Here is a 21,462-nt window from a genome sequence, read left to right on the forward strand (position 1 = left end):
GGCCACATAAGTATTTCCAAGGTTCAAGATCCAAAAGCCTTACTGTAGCATTACGTTTCAATGAAATACTGTGTTGGCATCTTTCGCGTATATTTTGATCAGTGATGGACTCACATCTAAATTTAAAATTTGATTCAGATTGTCTCTTCTTTATCTGGAATTGCCTCTGGTGATCACTGGTAGAGCGCTCACTTTTGGTGCATGGGATTTCGGCTATATTTTAGCTCTCGCCAAGTGAATTGCTTGGCAAAAAAACATCGTCTGCATGGGTTTTCCCCCGGGCTCCTCCGTTTACACCTACTTTCTTCATTTCACCATCATCGTCCGTCACACCATCAACAAATCCTTAGCCTCAATACATAATCGTGAGATGTTGAACAAAAAATATACTGAACCGCCACGTATCAAGCCAAAAATTCTTGTCTTATCTACAAATCTTGATCCGACGTTATAAATTGTAAGATCATCCAAAAAAGCTGAGTAGCAAATTCTTACGCTCAGTAGGTACCCTTACGGATACACGAAAGAAAAGATTTGTTTTAGAAATGTTTTGCGACAAATGACGAAAAACATTCACCAATCTATGCTAAGTGAACCCTATAAGCTAGTGTCGCCCTTGATCCGCCTCAGAGAAGAGCTCGCACGGGAACAGGCACGTTGGCGAAGGTAAGTGTGTCTAAATTAGACTTTTTTTTTCAATATCTATTATTATGTCCTCAAGGTAGTGCTTCATTAGTGTAGGTGCTACAAGTAAAAAAAACCTTTGCAGGCCAGCGTGTACTTGGTTTCCACTTCAAGTACTAACGAAAAATAAGTCCATTCGTTAATGTATCGTTAGCGCTTCTACAAAACACTCATAGTTCCGTTAATGCTTAACTATTGATGTAGATATGGCCAATTATATGCCACAAAAATCCCATAAGAGATTCATGTGGAATTTTTCATTGCGTCAAATTTCCGCCAAAATCAAAAGCACTAATAATCTCTTCTACTGAAATCGTTAGTGCTTCTTAGTGCACTAAAACCTAACGTTAGTATTTGATTAATGAAGGTTCTACAAGTAAAAAAAAACGTGTGGAAGCCTTGATGCACTTGGCACCCCCACTTCAAAAAATAACGAGTAGAAAACACTATCAGTTTCGTTAGTGCTTCACTATTAGTGTAGTATGGCCAGTTACATGTCAGGAGACATAAGAATTAAAGGGGAGTTTTTCACTGTGTCAAATTTCTGCCAGATTAAAAAGCACTAATGATCTCTTCTAGTGCAATCGTTATTGCATCATTAGTACTTCTTTGTGTACCAACCCCTAACATTAGTGCATTGTTAGTGTAGGTGCTACAAGTAAAATATCTTTGATGGTCAGCGTTAATTTGCGCCCACTTCAAGCACTAACAAACTGATTAGTATATTCATTAGTGCTTCTAGAAAATACTGACAGTTTGTATGAAATTTGATATTTCTGAAGTTGGCCCCACCAAAAATTTTGAATAAATCCCAAAATGTGGTACCACTAACATTAGTGCTTAGTGCGTTTAAGTGCACTAACGATGCACTAACGATTGCCGTTAACCCCATGTTTCTACCTGTACTTGTACAGAATTTGATATTTCTGAAATTGCCCACCCCACCGAAAATTTTGAATAAATCCCAAAATATGGTAGCACTAACGTTAGTGCTTAGTGCGTTTAAGTGCACTAACGATGCACTAACGATTGCCGTTAACCGCATGTTTCTACCTCTATTTGTATAGAATTTGATATTTCTGAAGTTGCCCACCCCACCGAAAATCTTGATAAAAATCCCAAAATATGGTAGCACTAACGTTAGTGCTTAGTGTGTTTAAGTGCACTAACTGTGCACTAAGGATGCGCTAAGTTTTGTGAAAATCTGTGTACATAAAGATGCGTGGGGGGCTAACTTCATATGAAGTTGGCTCCCCACCAAAAATCTTCAATATCTAGTAAACGATGATAGCACTAACGTTAGTTCTTAGTGCACTAACGATGTGCAACATTTGGTTTAATTTGGGAGAAGTGGGGTGCCAACTTCAGGCACGTCAATAATTGACCAAGATTTTTTGCATGCCGAATATGTAATTTTAAGCAAGGTTGACTCATTCTTTTAAATGGTGGTTCAATGAAATTTTAATTTGCATAATTCTGTTACTGGTATATTATGAAATTTACTATTTTTATTTTAATCTTGTTTTGTAAATCAGTTGGAGCCTTATAATTTGAATATATTAACCTTTTGACAGGATCTTAATCTGGTCTAATATTCATTCTATAATATTCAATCTATATTGTAAATTTTCTGATGTATTTAAAATGATTATATAATGGTTTTAATATAATGCTGTAATTTTGCTTATGAACAGTTCATAGCACTTAAAATAAAATTATTATTATTATTATTATTATTATTATTATTATTATTATTATTATTATTATTATTATTATTAGTATTAGTATTATTATTATAGTAACCATAAGTAATGTCTTCATCTAAAGACATATTGTAGCCATACACTGAACAAGAATATAAGAATGAAACAGAAATAAAGATCACCCATTCAAAGCTTAATAATTTTTTACTCAACAACAGTTTTATGTTCGTGTGAGAAGCAGGGGGAAAAAAGCAAAAAGCGAAATTCAATATAGATTTTTATAGCTGCAATTGGAAAGACATTATTCCGTATTTCCAACAGGGATATCTTGTGTTATTACCAAATGTTATCTGTTGTTTGCTCTGGCAACATTTGTTAGATTAATGGCTATAACTGGATGAGGTCTGTAACGAAACTACGATGATCGTTAAGTCTCTGTAACGAAAGTACGATGATCGTTAAGTCTATATAAACGCGAGAGTGGAATGCGTCAGGCTTTTAAAATACTGTATACATAATATTCATTCTTACTTTGTCAACTCTCATCATAACCAATTAATTGTTTCTTTAGTTTATTCTATTTAATTTACTAAGAAACTTTATTAATTAGGCCGATTTGTTCTTGGATTTATTTGTGTATCGCTTTCTTTTCAGCAGCGAGGCTAATGAAACCTTTGTGAACAGTATAGGCAAAATTATTGAGTATATTTCTGGGTACAAATGCACAAATTTTTGTATAGCAATATATCCTATCCTTTATGTTGAGTTAATACAATTTTTCAAAATCCTCCCTCCAATACAGAATATTCAAGGTGTTTCAAAACAACACCGACAACGTTTGGGAAGTGATTCCTGACACCAAGATAAGAAAAAAAAAGGTACAGACCAACCTTGGTGTAGAAATCCGTCATTTTGAAGTTATAGGGTGCCGAAAACATGAAAAAATGAACTTTAAAGGTTCATAGCTCCAATACTATGAGACCTACCGTAGTCGGGTCAAGACTCTACTTAGGAACTAATATGTACCTTGTCCAAATATCCATGTTTCAGAATCCTGCGGTACGTCCGCAACAATTTATATAGATGAAGTTGGTGAGTACTTCAAATGATATGCCCGTAGCCAAACTCCCTCTATAAAAATTGTTGGAGATGGGGCCACTATTGCAGCCACTATACTTCCCGGATATTGCGCCGTCTATTATCACCTGTTCCATTCCTTGGACAATCACCTTAGAGGACGCCGGTTCAATCCCTGTTAAAGATGCAAAATGCGTTTGATACCTTCTTCGCTTTACGGACTACCAAGTTCTACCGCGATGGAATCCATGGTCTTCTAGAACATTGGCAGAAGGTCATCTATGCTGATGGGGACTACTTTCGAACTTCTAGGTACGTCTTAGTTGATATATCGATATTCGAATGTGGTGGGTGAAAAAACGACAGAGCTTTCTTGGCTACCTTTATAGTAGTGTTAACAGTAGTAGTTATATATACAATGGGATATTCCGTCCAAAATCGTTCCCGCAGTGGTAGAGCGCTCACCTATGGTGCGTGGGGTCCCTGAATGGATCCTAGAGCTCCTCCGTGGCAAAGTGGTTAGCGTACGTGCTTTTGGCGTGGAAGACCCGGGTTCGATTCCCGGATGGGCGTTCATGTGGTTTGGATTCCCTGTTAATCACTGTAGGTCCACTTCTCATATAGCCTCGCTGCTAAACGAGATGTTAAACTGAAAATCAGCTCAAGTCTCTGATTCAATCCCAGCTCCTGTCAAGTAGGCTTTGTAATGGACAACTGCCGTTTGTCGGGGTTTTCTTGGAGTTCTCCCGTTTTCTTCCATTTTCGTCATTACATCATTGTCATCCATCTTATCAACGCTGTCTGTACTAGCCTCTCTCAGGCTCGTATCCACAGGGGTTGCGCCACCTAAATTTTTACTGTCCCCTAAAATGTTCACGGTAGGCCTGCAAATGAACTATAATATAGTTGGATCGGGCCCCTGTAACCTCTACCGTCCCCCTCCCCTACATTTTTGTGCTAGCTACGGGCCTGGCCTCACTGCATAATCCTCGAAAAAATCTTTTCGTGTGCGTGTCATACGCCCACAAGCATTAAGCAATCCACTTTTATTAAATTCCGCGAATTTCTAGAGTTAATGTATTTAACTGAAATCATTCTTAGGCAGGGGTAAAAGTGAGGGGTAACGTGGGAGGACGCCGTCCCCCCACTTTGTACAATAATACAGTGGGCAAAGATAGGCACGGGGAAAGCGTAACGACAAGCGTCCCCTACTTTTGAAAATGAAAATGAAATGAAATCTGTAAGTTTAACGTCCCACGGATATGCCGGTTAGGGTAAAGGAGACGGTGAATAATGAGAAATGAGTGAAATTAAGAAAGTGGGAGGAAACGGGAGAACCCCGAGAAAACCCACGAGCACGGTGTTTGTCCACCACAAAGTCCACACGGCGCTAGCCTGGATCGAAACAGGGACTCCAAACACTGGAGGTGAACGCTCTACCACTGAGTAGTGTTGCCACGAGACGAGACGGGACGAGACTTCAGGCTGTCTCGTCTCGTCTCGTGCAAAGCATGTCTCGTCTCGTATCTCGTCTCGAAAAAATGTGTTCGTCCCGTCTCGTGTCTCGTCTCGAGAGGTTCTGTCCCGTCTCGTCTCGTCTCGTCTCGTTTGTCTCGTTTTGTCTCGTCTTGTCTCGTAAAAATATAGCAGCATACCATGGGAATGAAAGTAAAATGTAGCAGGCTGCACCATGCTAATCAAGATACAACTAACAAGGGAAGAGAGGGTATATCGAAGTGAAAGATGGTTTATATACCAATCGAAAGCACTAATGACGCCTATTACAAAACTGTAATAAAAATTTTCCGAATGCATATACTATGCGAGTTATATGAATATACAGGGTGTCCAGAAAATCCATTTCCACCCCTTGAAATCGCAAACGATGAGACAGATGCCAAAACTGGAAAACACGTTTTTGATCATTATAAAAGTACAATGTATCAAAACAAACATTGTTGTCCCAGGGCCACCCGCAGAGTCCCAGGCGGGATCCAACTCAAAAATTACAAAAGGTAAGGGGGTCAAGTAGTATATCGTTCGAAACTTCTTGGGAAATGAAAGAAAACGAACAAGTCCCAACTCTCTAAAATTACCCTGTGCAAAATGGCGGCCGGTCACACTGTCAGCAAAAACGTCATTGTAGAGTCTATGGCCACCCTCCAAAGAAAGAAAAAAAAACTGAAACGGTAAGACAGATGTCAAAAAAGAAAAAGATGTGTGTCATCTTTTCAAAAGTACAATGATTGAAAGTAAAAAGTTTGTCCCAGGGTCCTCCACAAGGTTCCAGACGGGGTCCTACTCAAAATTTTCAAATGGCAAATATGGTCAAATAAAGCTGTTGAGAAATAAAAGAACACGGAACAAGTCTCGATCCTCTAAAATTACCCTGTGTAAAATGGCGGCCGGTCAAAATGTACATCTTCATTTCGATTTTCTGAGCACGTTCACTTTCCATTTTGCAATCGGCACTTGTTTTCATTCTGAGACATTTGTACGTATTTACTCTTCCTGGTGCAAGGAATTCTTTCGTTTGAATCATTTTATAATTGATAAACCAGATAACGAGCATAAGTACCACTGTTGTGCAGTCATAAACATAAATAAGTAGAGGTAAGAGTCTTTACTTCTGATGGCTCCAACCTCTACTTATTTATGTTCGTGGAAGTACATTATATGTTAACTAGTCAGTTCTATACTCAAAGATGTCAAATGTTGTCGTTTCTTTTCTTTATGTCTTAATTTGCTTTTTTATTTTTTTCTTTATTTAGATATTATTGGGCTCAAAGAGCAGAATCTCATAGTAGGGGCATTTCCTTTCTTTCCGTTGAGTACAAGAATTAAAGTGAAAATAAACTAAAAACCCGGTTACAGAAAGAACAACTAAAATGCAAGATGTTTGCACAGTATTATCGTAGAGCGTCCATACTTGTTCTTTCTGCTTTCATTTAATAACAGCTTTAAACGATGTGCTACTTGACCTCCCTTGCCATTTGAACAATTTGAACATGACCCCGCCTGGGACATTGTGGAGGACCCTGAGACAAATATTTTTACTTCCAATCATGTACTTTTGAAATGATGACACACATGTTTTCCTGTTTTGACATCTGCCTCACCGTTTCAGGATTTTTTTGGGGGTGGCCATCGACTTTACAATGACGTTTTTGCTGACAGTTTGAGCGGCCGCCATTTTGCACAAGGTAATTTTAGAGTATTGAGACTTGTTCCGTCTTCTTTCATTTCCCAAGAAGTTTCGAACGATATGCTACTTGACCCCCTTACCTTTTGTAATTTTTGAGTTGGACCCCGCCCAGTGGGTGGCCTTGTGACAAGAATTTTTGCTTTGATACGTTGTACTTTTAAAATAATCAAACACATGTTTTCGAGTTTTGGCATCTGTCTTATCGTTTGCGATTTCAAGGGGTGGTAACGGATTATCTGGACACTCTATATATCCATATAACTCGCATAGTATATGCATTCGGAAAATTTTTATTACAGTTTTGTAATAGGCTTCATTAGTGCTTTCGATTGGTATATAAACCATCTTCCACTTCGATATATAATCTCCCTCTCTTCCCTTGTAAGTTACAAGTATTACCCAGAACACACAAGACAAGAAATGTCACGGTAGCTACACCGTGAAGCCTTTACCTCTGGTGTATGTGGTAGTCGGTTCGATCCCGGTTAGTGCCATGTGAGCTTTGTGGTGGACAAACATTGAATGTGTGTGGGGACCGCGGTGGCTCAGTGGTAGAGCGTTCACCTCTGGTGCTTGGGGTCTCGGGTTCGATCCCAGCCCCGCCAAGTGAACTTTGTGGTGGACAAACACCGTGTGCGTGGGTTTTCTCGGGGTTCTCCCGTTTCCTCCCACTTTCTTCATTCCACCATTTCATTCATTACTCATCATCACTGTCTCCTGTAGCCTAACCGGCATAACGTGGGACGTAAAACTCAAAGATTTCATTTCATTTCATTTCATTTTTCGAATGTGTGTGTTTTCTCGAAGTTGTCTAGTATCCTACCACTTTCTTCATTCCACTAATTTTCCCATCATCATCCATTCGGCCAAATTTGCCTAAAGGTCTTAAAAATAAATTCAAATAAGCTCACAAGGCAAGGACAAATAGTTTACAAGATAATATATCTCTGCTGTTAGTTGTCTGAGGCTTCTCGACCCTGACTTCATTTTTTTTTTTTTTCATTCTAAAACATTGAAATTTGTTTCACCAGTTTCAATACACGAATATACAGTAAATTGCTCATAGGTACGTCGAAGATGAAGACACTAATGTTAAATATTGTTTACACGACAAGCAAAGTTCGATGTAAAGGTGTCATCATCCCCGACACTATCGTATACTATGAGCCCACTTGCTTTATAGTGTATATATATATATATATATATATATATATATATATATATATATATATATATATATATATATATATATATATATATATATATATACAGTGAGAGAGAGAGAGAGAGAGAGATGGAAAGATATATAGATAAATATAGAGATAGATATGTATGTACACTTTGATTTCATATATTCCAGCCTTTAGGTTTCACAGTGTTAACCCATAACAATCCAAAAACTACTTTCCATTTTAGCATATATAGATTTGTTGCAATTATTTTTTTTAAAGCTCGGAACCAAATAATTTTATTGAGTAATGGAAAGTATTTGATTGAAATTTTATATGTTACTGCACACTAAGCTCTACTTAAAGTGCCATAGTAATGGGAGCTGAACGACACATCGGACGAAAGAATGCTTGGGGCCAGTCTTCATCTCCATGGTTCAAATCTGTTCCCATAACCGCGGGGTGTGTGCTACTATGTGGTGCTTGCCCCGTTTGTGTAACAAACTCATGACAGTACACCCAGATTAGCTAATGGCTTAAAAAAAAGTTGATTTTTGGGTGGCCATTTTGGATTAAAGTTCCTTATATTGTCGGGATCTATTCGCAATCATACAACGTACATCTTCATACCAAGCCGAGCGGTCTGCGGCGATAGACCATCGGCTTGAAGGTCCCGGGTTGAGTCCCGGAAGGGTCATGTGTATGGATTTTAACAACATTTGTTTTTTCGTACTGTCAAGGGGGGGAATCGTACGGGATAAAAGGATTTCAGTCTGAAAAAAATGGAGAGAATATCCTCCCCAGGATACTTTCATGGGAGTAAGGAATTAGTAAAAATATAGGATATACATTTTATAGCAAGTTTAAAAACATGGTTTGGGTATCCTATTTCTTTTCTGTTAATTATATTCTTCAATGTTCGAATTTTGATCATTCTCATGATATTTTCTGCTTTCAACGGAGTTCCATGAATATTATACCAAATGTTCTTTACGCTTATCAAGTTCGAGAGGTTTAGTGCGCCTGTAAGAAACAATTTCTGAAGATAATTCAGGTCCTAATGAATATTATTCACTAGGAAAGGGAAGTATTCCCCTCCTCTCAACATGGAAGCAGAGGGCAATTTCGCACTCTGGTCAGATCAAACATTTCCGCGTAACAAAACGAAGGTGCCCCTGTAAAACCTCTTCACCTAAAGTGTTATTGTTAGTATCATAAATTTGCTGAAAGCAAACAATTTGAAGGGTTCGTCGATAATATCTTTGCTTCTTTTGTCGTCCGCCCGCCTTCCAAACGAAGAGGTGAATTTTACAACATGACTGCTGTATAATAAGCGAGCGATTGGTAAAATGGTAAAAGTGTGTTTTTATGTGTGTGTGTATGTGTGTGTGTGTGAGAGAGAGAGAGAGAGAAGACAAAATTTTAGTTGCAAGATGACATACTTCAATTGCCGTTTTCGGTTCATATAGCAAAAAGAATACCGCCACCAGAGAATAAAGACAAGTGTAGACCTTACCCAGTTTTCAAATTGAATAGATGGTGGTGGTAGTTCGGTTTCTTGACCTTGTAAAAATCTTCCCTGTCTTTGATTTTGTTTGTCATCATTCCAGCCAGAAATAAAAAAATGAGAATTCCTCAGTTTACAGCAAGGGGAATTGGGGACAAGACATTAAGGATGATATTCCTGGAAGCTCATGTATCACGATTGTTTCATTCAATAGACAGAGGACACTTTTCTATGAAGGCTTTTCAACATGTTTTCTCACAAAGGGGATTTTCCTTTTGCAATCTATATATATGACCACTGGCAATTTCAATCTTGGCTATTCCCGCCAGCGTTTTCATTTTCGAGACACGAGACGAGACGAGACATTTCACGAGACGTCCCGTCTCGTCTCGTGTCTTGTCTCGTTTTCGAGACGGGACAAGTAGTCTGTCTCGTCTCGTGTCTCGTTTAAGAGGGTTCTGTCCCGTCTCGTTTACGAGACGAGACGAGACGAGACGAGACACGAGAAATGTCTCGTCTCGTGGCAACACTACCACTGAGCCACCGCGCCCCTCTACTTTTGAGATCCAGTTTTACCCTTATTAGATTTAAAAAGATTTATTGAACTAACGTTATACTTGTATTGGATACAATTACTGTGTCTCCATTCTATGCGTCAATATTCAATAATATCTACATTGATATTATGTAATTTTTATACAAGTCCGTTTATTTAAACAGAAAGCAAGAATATACAAATGACAAGGTTCTACTTGTTAAGTACACTTGGAGACTACATGCAGAACGGCGAATCTTCTTTTACATATCTAGCTTGTTTTAAGTACGATCGAAGATAGTCAAAACCATTTACGAGATCGAGAACAGCCCACGACGGGAGTTAACGAAACAAAATTACATCAACAGTGAGGTTCCACAGAAGAGGAATTTTCCGACGAGTTCTTGCATGTTTTTCTCCTTCCAAAGTCATCATTGCAAAATTCCAGATGCAATAAGAACGCTTTAAAGAATTTGCTGCATCGTGTTTTCAACAACAACAACAACAACAAATTTTTTAAAATTATTTTTTTTTTTTAATATACGGACCACCACGCAAAACTTTCTCGCTTCCGTTTCTTCTTAAATTAAACCATAAATCATAACTGTAGAGTTCTTTCCGAAATACTAATATAATAAAAATATGGTGAACGGCATCCCATGAGTGAAACACACTTTTTGTGTTCTTTCGAAAGAAATTGATAATCCAATGTTTCTCAAACTGTGAAAAACTCTCGTGAAGTGCATATCACACACACACACTATAGTTAAATGGAAGCATAGAAACAATTGCAACTTCACACAGGCTGTTTCATATATATATATATATATATATATATATATATATATATATATATATATATAGAGAGAGAGAGAGAGTGCAAAAACATAAATATACTTTGATTTGTCATAGGTTGCCCTATTTTCCAACCTATAAGGTATAGGCGGATAAGGCGGTGAAAAATGCCCTTACATTGATTGCTGTGATATTTATATCAAAGGTACCTCATATCCAACTTTGACCAGAAAATCAACTTCAAATTCCTTCCAATTTCGAAGTTATTGTTGAAAATTCGAAAATCAAAAAGTGTTCATATCTCGGAAATGAATTAAGAAAACAAAATATGAACATACTTTGCTTGAAGGGCCTTGCCGGAAGAAAAAAAAAATCGCCCTTCATATGAAAAGTGAGTCGAAAATATTCGAATTCAAATATTTTTGTGGGCCACGGTGGCTCAGTGGTAGAGCGTTCACCTCTGGCGTTTGAGGTCCCGGGTTCGATCCCAGCCCCCGCCAAGTGAACTTTGTGGTGGACAAACACCGTGCTCGTGGGTTTTCTCGGGGTTCTCCCGTTTCCTCCCACTTTCTTCATTTCACTCATCTCTCATCATCACCGTTTCCTTTAGCCTAACCGACATAAACGTGGGACGTAAAACTTAAAGATTTCATTCCATTTTTGTCACCGTTTCCTTTAGCCTCACCGGCATTACCGTGGGACATAAAACTCAAAGATTTGATTTCATTTCATTTTCAAATATTTTTGCTTTACGTTTGAGTGACCACCTTCTATTTTCCACCATAGAAGCAGCATCAACCTGCCTATAATATATTTTGTCCATGGTGCCAATTGGTGTAAAATGATGAAAACCAAAGTCGGACATGCCTGGGAGATATGCAACCCGCGTTACACCTTAAATATTTTGGGCGGCACGAATACTACCAGAAGTCAAAGATGGTCGAGTTTGAATTTCTGGCGTGTCACGAATGACTCTACGTGACAGAATAACTCTCAAATCGTACCTCTTCCAAAAACCACGTGAAAGCGCTAGTGCCGTTCATAATTATAATTGAATTATAATTAAACTGTCATTTAACTACTTTTAGGTTTTTGTTTAAACTGCGTACTGACAATTCGAATAGTGTTTGTGCTGCAATTCTAGGATAGGAAAGGGAACAGCGAGTTTCGGGTATCTGTCATTATGTCCTTTGAAACAATCATTTTACCCTGTAAGTTCAGAGTCGCGGCCTGTTCGCGAGAAGAGATAACAATTGAAAAAGGTATTGTGGCAACGGAGCTTCACAATACTCTGGTACTATTCTTTGATGGAAGATATATTCGACACAGCAAGAGTTCGAATAATGAGTATGAACGAAAATCGTACCCTGGAAAAATTTTTTTTCCTATTTTTAAACCGTTTACTATTTATACTACGACTGATTATATCGTAGATATGCTAGGGCCATATACTCTGTACTGCAATCACAAATGATGCAGCAATAGTGAAATGTGTGTTTCAAGATTCAAACGCGTAGCAATTCTCATGGCACAAAGCGACATTTATTGTGTGAATCGTGGCTTTCGGGATACAACTGAATATTTGGAAGAAAGAGCATTTACACTTTTAATGCCTACACTGAAAGGTAATCGCAGGCAATTGACTACGACTGACGCAAAATTTTCTCGCTGTTACAAAAATTCTTTGGGTTGTTGAGGCTGCTTACGGTGCTCTTGGACAAGTATTGTCTTCTACGTCACCAGCTGGACAGTAAGTTGCTTCGTCAAGTTGGATTGTTATGTCGGATAGCTTCTTTTGTATGTAATACTTTCTATAATCGTCTTAATTCTGATGATGGACTCGACAAGGAAGTTCAACAAATAGACAGCAGATCGCCGAGAACACATTAGGATTAGAAATAATTGAATTTCATTTCATTGGCGACAATGACCCAATTTCACTATTCTTCGTCCTTTCTATATGTTCTCTAGCGAATACTTGTGTCTTCCTTTGGTTGACCTCCACTATATATGGCCCTCTTCTCGCAACAGGGCCAGAAAATCTGCTGTTCTCAATATTCTGCGAGTAGTTTCTACGCTGGCTTGCATGCTTCCCAACTTCTGCTTCCAGTCCTTCAGTGATTTGCAGAGCACTTACACGGGAATTGTTCTTCAATTTCCAACTATGAACCGTTCTCTAGCGCAGTCGTTCTCAATCTAATTTCTATCACGATCCTCATTTTATCACACCCTCTTGGCAGCGATCCCCTTATAATTTCTGGTTTGTAATAAGCTTGTGTGGGATTTTTAATATACTTATTGCGGAGATCCCACGATATCCATCTATTTCTATAATAGTAGAATCTATTTCTTGTATACAGTGGATACACTAACTTCTCTAAAAGCGAATGGATTAAATTGGTCAGTTCATTCGTATTACAAATGTCGAATCCGATCCGTCATACTGTTTCAAAATGGTGGCCGTTTGACAATTTTAAAACTTCATAACTTTCTTAATTTTGGGTCTATGATAAAAAAAAAATATGGTTTCTAATTTTGGTTAAAAAAAACTTAGTTGTTAAAAAAGTTATTGAGTATTTTAAATGACTTGATAATGTGAGTGTCGAAGATTGAATCAGACGTTGCCACATTAGTGAAATTACACCATGCTCAGGTATGTTATTAGCTTTCAATTTTAATTTTAAGTTATTGAGTATTGTGAAGATATGTGTATTTGAACACATAATAAAGTATTTTATTTCGGACTTTGGGACATTTTATTTTAAAATTCAATACAGTAAAAAGCATAATCGTTTATTTAAAGTTGAATAACTTTTTTCTAAGTTCATTTACTTTTCTTACAAGGAAGTTTCCTTGCTGTTAATTCCTTCAACACATGTAATTTCTTAATCAATAAAAACGACAGATTGTTTTTCTGTCAGCATTCCTATCATCACCTCAACTTTGGTTAATCTATGAGCACGCGCTTTTCATGGAAACTGAAGAAATAGGCAACCACCCAGGATATTAACACGGAAGGGACATCGAACAAAAACCTTTGAGAGACTTTTGGGAAACGGTAGTCCGGATCGTATGAGAGACGAGTCAACATGTAGGAGCACGAGCTACGATTTCGAGTTTACGAGAAGTTTACCTTGCTCTAACCTAGAGAGCACCTTGTCTTAGCTGACGTTATAGCTATCAACTACCATGGACATTTCGTTAAAGGGCGATTTCGATATTGATTAAATTTACTGTTTTCGTAACGCTCGTTTTCCTGCCCGGGTTTCGCAGACCCTTTACACACGACTACCTGGACGTCCAGTAGACCAGAGAGAAAGGATGGACGAACATCAATCCACAGGAAGAATCGTTGGGAAGGAAACACCGGGATTGGCAAGTAAGTGCGAGTAGATTAACCAATCCTAAAAATCATTCCCTTCTCACCCTTTGCAACCCCTTTGACATCACAATCTGTTTCTTTTGTATATGCTCAATTTTACTTGTACGCAACCCACGTCAGATCCTGTACTTTATGCTCTACCAAATTCAATGTTTACAAAATCATGGGCGCAACTTGTCAGCTCTGACATCCCCAATTACACCATTAATTAGTGCATTATCTGAGCCTTCGGACTGACAAGGGGCGACTGCACAGTATTTTAAATGACTTGGTAATGTGGGTGTCGAAGATTGAACCGTACATTGCCGCACTAGTGAAATCACACCATGCTCAGGTATCTCATTAGCTTTCAATTTTAATTGTATTTCAATATGCAGGTTTGGTTGCATTTGTATTTTTCTGGTATTTCATTATGGTTCTCATTAGTTTCATATCGTACCTCATTCATTTAAATTGACTTAAAAACAACTCTGCACCTGTTGAAAATGTTTAGTAGACCTATTTTTTGTTGTCTTAACAATATGCATAAAAATAAAAATATGCCTATCAGAACAAAATTCAAAATAATAATTAAAATTATTTTCCGGTATTAGACTTTATTTATCTCTTCCTCTTATCTTCGAAACCTACAGGTTGAGAAACCCTGCTCCAGTAGAAACTTTCTTAGGTACCCTCCTCCAGGACGCAGTTTAAGGCTGTCCTTGCTGAAACATTATAAGTATATCATGCACCGTATTTCTCTTCATTCGTAACATTTCAGCAATTTGACGGCATCTTTTGCGTAATGGTAGATAATCAAAAACTAACGCTGATCAAAAGTGCTGTTCTTGCCTCTCCGCATCATTGCGTACACTGAAATTGCTGTCTCAAACACAGACATGTCGATTAAGTAATGATTAGTGTTTTCAATAATATCGGTAATTGTATGCGCCTTCCTTCTGCATTGCAAAGCATTATTAGTGTGTTGTCACCAATCGATGTTCCAACAGTTTTGTGATGTTACTCCTTTCTTAATCTTTAGTGTTAATAGTACGTTATACTATCGTGCTAAAATGAAAAGTTCCGTCTTTTTCGGATGCCTAACATGTAATTCTTCATATCTCAAACTTCAAATCACTAATTGCATTCATATCTTTCATAGCATCAGCACAAATGCATGTAATTCCCACGTACCCAATACAGACACTGTAAGTCTGTTCAGGGAAACTGAATATGTATTCTTGAGTGTCCTAATATTCCCTAAGGACAAGGTCCTGATAAACCTAACAAGAAAAGGTGTTAATATGCTTAAAATAGCTTCGTAAAGGTAAAAAAAAAGCTTTTGTTAAAACACGCCATATCATAGTCTTCAAAAGTGTTAGTCAAGATCTCTCAGTTAACTTTTATATATATAGCAACGAAACTATAACTAAAGTATTTTGTTCGTAAATTGCTATATTTTGTGAAAATAAGAAACACTTGAACTCTAGAAAAAAGTTATTTTTGAACGTGACTCCTCTGCAGCAAAGTTCTGCAGTCACCACTGGTCCGGTAGAGTAAGGCAGTCATTTAATCTCGTCGACCCAGGGTAACTGGCGAAGAATAAGCTGTTAGTATTCCTCCCTTAGTCTTCTTCCAGAGAAGAAGTTAACAGCTACCCAAGTATATTATCGTCGCCTTTAGCTAACACCTTGTCCTTTTTATTCAAACTTTTTCTCTTTTCCAAGAGAAAATATTCCAAAGAGAAAGTTTATTCTTCTAGGAGCTTGTTCTTCTATCCTCTCCTGCATTGGCAGTATGCGTGGAGAAAGAAAGAGAAAGGAGCGAAGGATGTGAGACGAGGCTGAAAGTGCAACCAAGGAAAGACGGGACAATTGACGGAAACTATCAGAAGCTGTGTTTCCATGACAACCAAGTAGCCAAGTCAACCTCTCTCTCCTTTGTATGGCATCATGTGTTGATCTCTTACAACCGGAAAGTCTGGAAGCTGTGACATGGATGATAAGTAGTTTTCAAAACTATCGAACGCGAGAGTTAAATGGTTGCAGGAACTGCGGTGAATGTTGGTTGAGCCTATGAATAACGATAGAGGCTTTTCTGGACCATTATGCAGTGGCTAGAAGATTCAAACTCCATAATTTTTGGATTCTTCTTTGAATATTTGACCTTTATTTCCTCCAACGGCGATGTTGATAACGTGAAAGACAGGTCCTTCCTTCATTTTTCAGAATTTTCACGACTTTCTGAATTTTTATGTTCTTCCTCTTCTGTTTTCTCTATAAGACCCCAATAATGTTCTAAGCGCATAGTTTTATTTTCTGTAGAGTACCACCTCTGGTGTGGGATCCTTGGTTCGATCTCAGCTTGCACCAAGTGAGCTTTGTTGTAGAGAAACACCGTGTGCCTGGGTTTTCTCCGGATTCTGCCACTTTCTTCATTTCACCATTTCATTCATTCTCATCATCACTGCCTCCTTTAGCCTAGCTGGTAAAACTTAAAAGATTTCATTTCATTTTCTGTAGAAAGTCCGAAAAGTACATCTACAAAGTTTTATGACTAAATAAATTACTCCTTGCCGGAGCCTTTCTCGCTGTTACTCAATATTTTTCTATAAAACGCACTATGACATTCATATTGCACTTGGCGAACTAGTGTAAGTTTCCCAATTGCGTCTACAAGTTAGCCACCATTGATTTTTGAAGCAAATCTTTTTTAAATCTGTTCAGTGAAAATTTCACTAAGCCTACACTCTACATTGGATGGCCCTTAACTTAAAAAGCAAAAGCCTCCACACCAAAATGTTTCACGTGCTTGAATAGTAGGTATATCTATATCTATATCTATATCTATATCTATATCTATATCTATATCTATATCTATCTATCTATCTATCTATCTATCTATCTATCTATCTATCTATCTATCTATCTATCTATCTATCTATCTATCTATATATATATATATATATATATATATATATATATATATATATATATATATATATATATATATATCTGCTTGATTTTTCAGGAAAAAATCAATGAAAGAGGAAAATGGATTGAATTTTCACAGACATTCATAATTGGATCTATTGATAACATGCACTAGAAACAAAGTCCGCGATTGGATACACTGGTTGAAGGGCTGAAACTTTTAGTGATGATCAGGAATTAAAGAGTTTATCGTCCCGTTCGACACCGAAGCTATACATATAATACGTGAACTTACAGCTTAACGTGGAATTCGAACTACATGAACATCCACTGGAAATCGAACTCGGTTCTTCTGCACCGAAGTCGACTACGATAACTATACAGCAACGAAGAAGCTCTGTCACATTTGGTATCACGAACAAACCTCCGAACAGAACTCAACAAAATATGACCACATACCTTGTGGTAAACCTTTATTAATTGGCAAGTTCACTGATGGACATTCTTGAGTCTGTTTCTCGTTTGTAATCCTCTTTAAATTGCCTTTATTTCTTTAGTTCACTATTCTCACACCAACTAGCACAGCATAATAAAAAATACATAGTCTTGAAAGTTCTATAACGTTCTCTCTTACAAACAAAATGCAGTTTACTCTCACCACAGCTGGAATACAATGATGAAATTTTAGTCTGTGTGAATAAAGCGAACGTATGGCTAGCTGGAGAGAAAATCGAAGACGTTAAGATTGTTCCCTATTTAGGAAGTCTATCCTCGGACAGAAGAAGTGAAAAAGATGTAAGTTCCAGAATAGCACAGGCTTTTTAATACGAAAAGACGACTACTAAAATCAAGAAATATGTCGCTGGACGTGGGGACTTTACGGATCAGAGACGTGGACATTGAGAAAAACTGAAATATCCAAGCTGGAAGCATTTGAAATGTGGTGTTGGCGCAGAATGTTGCACATATCATGGACCAAAAGGAAAAGGAATGAAGATGTACTAAAGGGAGTTAATGAAGGACGACAGATCATGAAGATAATAGGAAAAAGAAGAAACAGTATGTTTGGCCATCTTATTCGACACTCCGATTGGATCACTGTGCTGATAGAGGGAAAGGGAGAAGGAAAACCTGAAAGAGGAAGACCAAGGATAGAATATCTAGATGCAATTACAAAGAAGAGGCCTTATCAAAGTATAAAACAGCTTTCCCATGCGAGAGAAAAGTTTTAAAATTTCTATCTTGCCAACCAACCTATGGTTGAGGTGAACAACAACAAGAAGAATAAAGCATAACATGGCGTTACTGTTAATCTTTCTTAAAAACAGTTAAAAATTTTTTAAAAAATATTATTTTTGAGTAGTACTTGGCTCTTGAATTCAACAAATTCACCTTCACCATGCGTGATCATACGAACACAGCGAATGTTAACTTTAAAATCACCTACTCTATCTTCATAAAATTATACTTGTTTAACAGGGAAATGATTGATGTAGCAGGAAAATTTGATTTTACACCTTATCTGTACTTTTACACTTTTTTCCCTGGAAATATAGGTAGAAGTATTATACAATTACTTATCGGGTACAACCCATTCAATTAACTACATAGATGCAATGGCTTGTAGTATTATAGCCTCCAAAGCTGGAACCCCGAACAAAAATTTCTGGGTGCGCGCCTGTTCAAAACTAAAGGCTGTATGACAATTTGAATTGTTTGTTATCATTTCGCACATATCTTCATTGAGAAAGTTTTTAACAATGTTGTTTGAATAAAATAATCATTATTTTGCAACATCAACGAGAGCCTGTACATAGAGAGTATGCTTGATACGCAACTTCACCTTAGGAAAATTTCACACTATGCTAAAAGTAGGTATTACAAATTCTGCTATATTTTCTTATTCACCGATATTTTCTATGTTGCTGTTTTTTTTTTTTTTTTTTAAGATTCCTACAAGACAAGACTAATAAATTGTCTTTTAAAATTCTGGAGACAGCAGGAGAGTGGAGACGGCAAAGAAACACAGGTGTCTCCACGTATTGTCTTCGAGCCCGGAGTCAAATTATGTGGGACCCATCGACCTAACTTGTAGTGCTTCGGAAGGTGATGGAGGTGCTGCCGAATGCTTTCTCCACTCACACTGAATTGTAGCCCCAGTTCCCCACATGTCTGGGCACTGTTCGCTTCAATTGCTGCCCGAAGATCTTCGTTTTATACATGGTTGGTATTCCGGCATGTGGTGCGTCTTCAAGTCACCGCTCTTAAACTTGTTAAATCAGCGCTGCACTGTCCGCATAGTCACGACACCCTCATCAAAGGCTTGGTATATCTTCCGTCCCGCTGCAGCGGCGTTTGACCCCAGTTTGAACTCGTACAGTATACACGCCCTTATGACGCTCTGTGAGGTCCCATGTTCACTCTGTCCTTACCCAAGTTCACGGTGTAACTGAACTGCCACAACCAGGTAGTATGTTGGATACACCCACACCAACAACTGACCTTCGCCTTATCTCCATTCGCATTCAACTCACGTTATGAGGGCCAATGGAACACAGAGCTCTACAAAAGTGACAGAACTTTCTTGGTTGCCTTTATAGTATACCATACTTAAAACCTCGAAATCGTTGTAAATATTTAAATTTTTAAAGAATGTAAACAATTCAAGGCTGGCTTGAGTACAAAATACCAACTGCCTGAATTGAATGAATTAAATCAGCGTTGTTTCCAAAATGTGATTTGGTTTATTGAAATAAGCACGAAACTTATTTTATTCTACCAGACATACACGTGGAACTTCCACACAAGGAAATATGAAAGACAAGCTGATTCCGTTCTGCAGTTTTATATATAAAGGACCGTTTACGTTCGCTTAACACATACTTCAAGTCAACACTTCAGTTCTAGAACTGCCATTTGCTTAGAAGTTACAGAGAATGCGGGATACTTCAGCTACTGCAAGGATCACAACGTATAAATGCCTTTTCGTATCAATCTTTCTGATACTGTACTTTCAGATTCCTTGCTTCGTATCGCAAGCGTAGCATTTATACAGATTATAAGAGCAAGTAATGAAATTAAAACCTTTTTATCACCCAATTATCAGTTTCCTATTCTTTTCAATTCATGTTTGTCTCTATCTCTTGCAATATTCTGTGAGAAATCAACTTAAGATTTAGATAGACTGAAAACCTACAGTCAGGGCTTTGATTCTCAGTTACACTCCAGTATTTAGTATGCTTAGCAGAATAACAATATATGTTTGTTATAAATTTTGTTTATCATCTATCTTCTCCCCTAAAAGCAGTAGAATCTTCATTTTCTCTCTCTGAAAAATTTGTCAACCTTACATTTCCCTCTCACCACACCAAATAGCGATTGCCTCTTCTTGGCCTATAGAAGGCAGCTGGAATTTAAGTCGCACATACCGGCACTGTATTATAGTATAGTAAAAAACTATTTCTGTCAAACAGATAAGTTTCCGTTTGAAATAGCCAAACAGTAATAAAAGAATAACTTAAAGTGAGTATAAAATACATTGTACAAATTACTTACCAATCACAGCCTCTTGTTTCTTCACCTCCATCTTTCGTATGATTTGAGCCACCTCTGGGTCAACATACATCTCGAAGGCTAAATCGTCGTAGGGGGACGTATACTGGGGATTGCTCACCAACAGAGCCAAGTTATTCGAAGTGGCGTTATCATCGTGACCCGTATTATTATTATCTTCAACTTCCTGTCCTAGCAAATTCAACGCCACTAACCCAACCTACGAATAATCAATACAATTACGATTTAAAAAAAATAAGTTGTATGTACAGGGTGGCCCAAAAGTAAGTATACAGTCTCGTACTGATCAACTCTTTGCTTTTTATATAATTTCTTGTTGTTACCCATCAGGTAGACTTAGTTTCTTTATTATTTGTTCTTAATGTCTTTTTACTTATATCTTAAGCTTGGAATAGCCGAAGGAAATAAACCTATCAGCTAGATTATTATATCTGATCAATGCAGGGGTGTGTATATCTACTTTTGGGCTACCCTGTATAATGAATTTTTAAGCATTAATATGACAGGCAATCCTATAACCTAATTTGACATCTCTAAAATAGCAACGATGTATGCAGGCCCGTAACTTGTGGGGGGGCAGGGGCAATTGCCTTCCAGGGAAGCTTCCCGCCGTTCGAGGAGAGCCCATTTTAAGACGAAAATTTTCTTACTTCATATACGATACGAACATGAAATTATAAATGAAGCATCAAACATGTTCACTACATTACATAAAGGAAACAGCACACGAAAGATAAATAAACCCAAAATGAGTCGTGAGCCCATTTCAGTAAAAAAAAAAAAAAAAAAAAAATGTCTACTGTTAGGGGCCCTAAAAATAATATTTATTGGTATGACTTTGAGATTTGTCAATATTGTCCCCTTAATTAATTGTCATGTCATGTATGCAACGAGCACAGGAGCCCCCCATGATGTTAACA

General features: G+C 37.6%; 1 protein-coding gene across 1 annotated transcript in view; it reads right to left on the reverse strand.

Annotated features, from left to right (window-relative positions):
• Positions 1–21,462, reverse strand: part of LOC145670990 (centrosomal protein of 104 kDa) — a 279,449-nt gene that overhangs the window by 86,341 nt on the left and 171,646 nt on the right. The window contains exon 5 of the mRNA XM_081739624.1: positions 20,525–20,741. Coding sequence (XP_081595750.1) covers positions 20,525–20,741 — 217 coding nt within the window. The remainder of the gene's footprint in view (positions 1–20,524; positions 20,742–21,462) is intronic.

Source organism: Thermobia domestica, chromosome 2, assembly GCF_964235325.1.
Source record: "Thermobia domestica chromosome 2, izTheDome1.hap1.1, whole genome shotgun sequence".
Lineage (NCBI taxonomy): Eukaryota > Metazoa > Arthropoda > Insecta > Zygentoma > Lepismatidae > Thermobia > Thermobia domestica.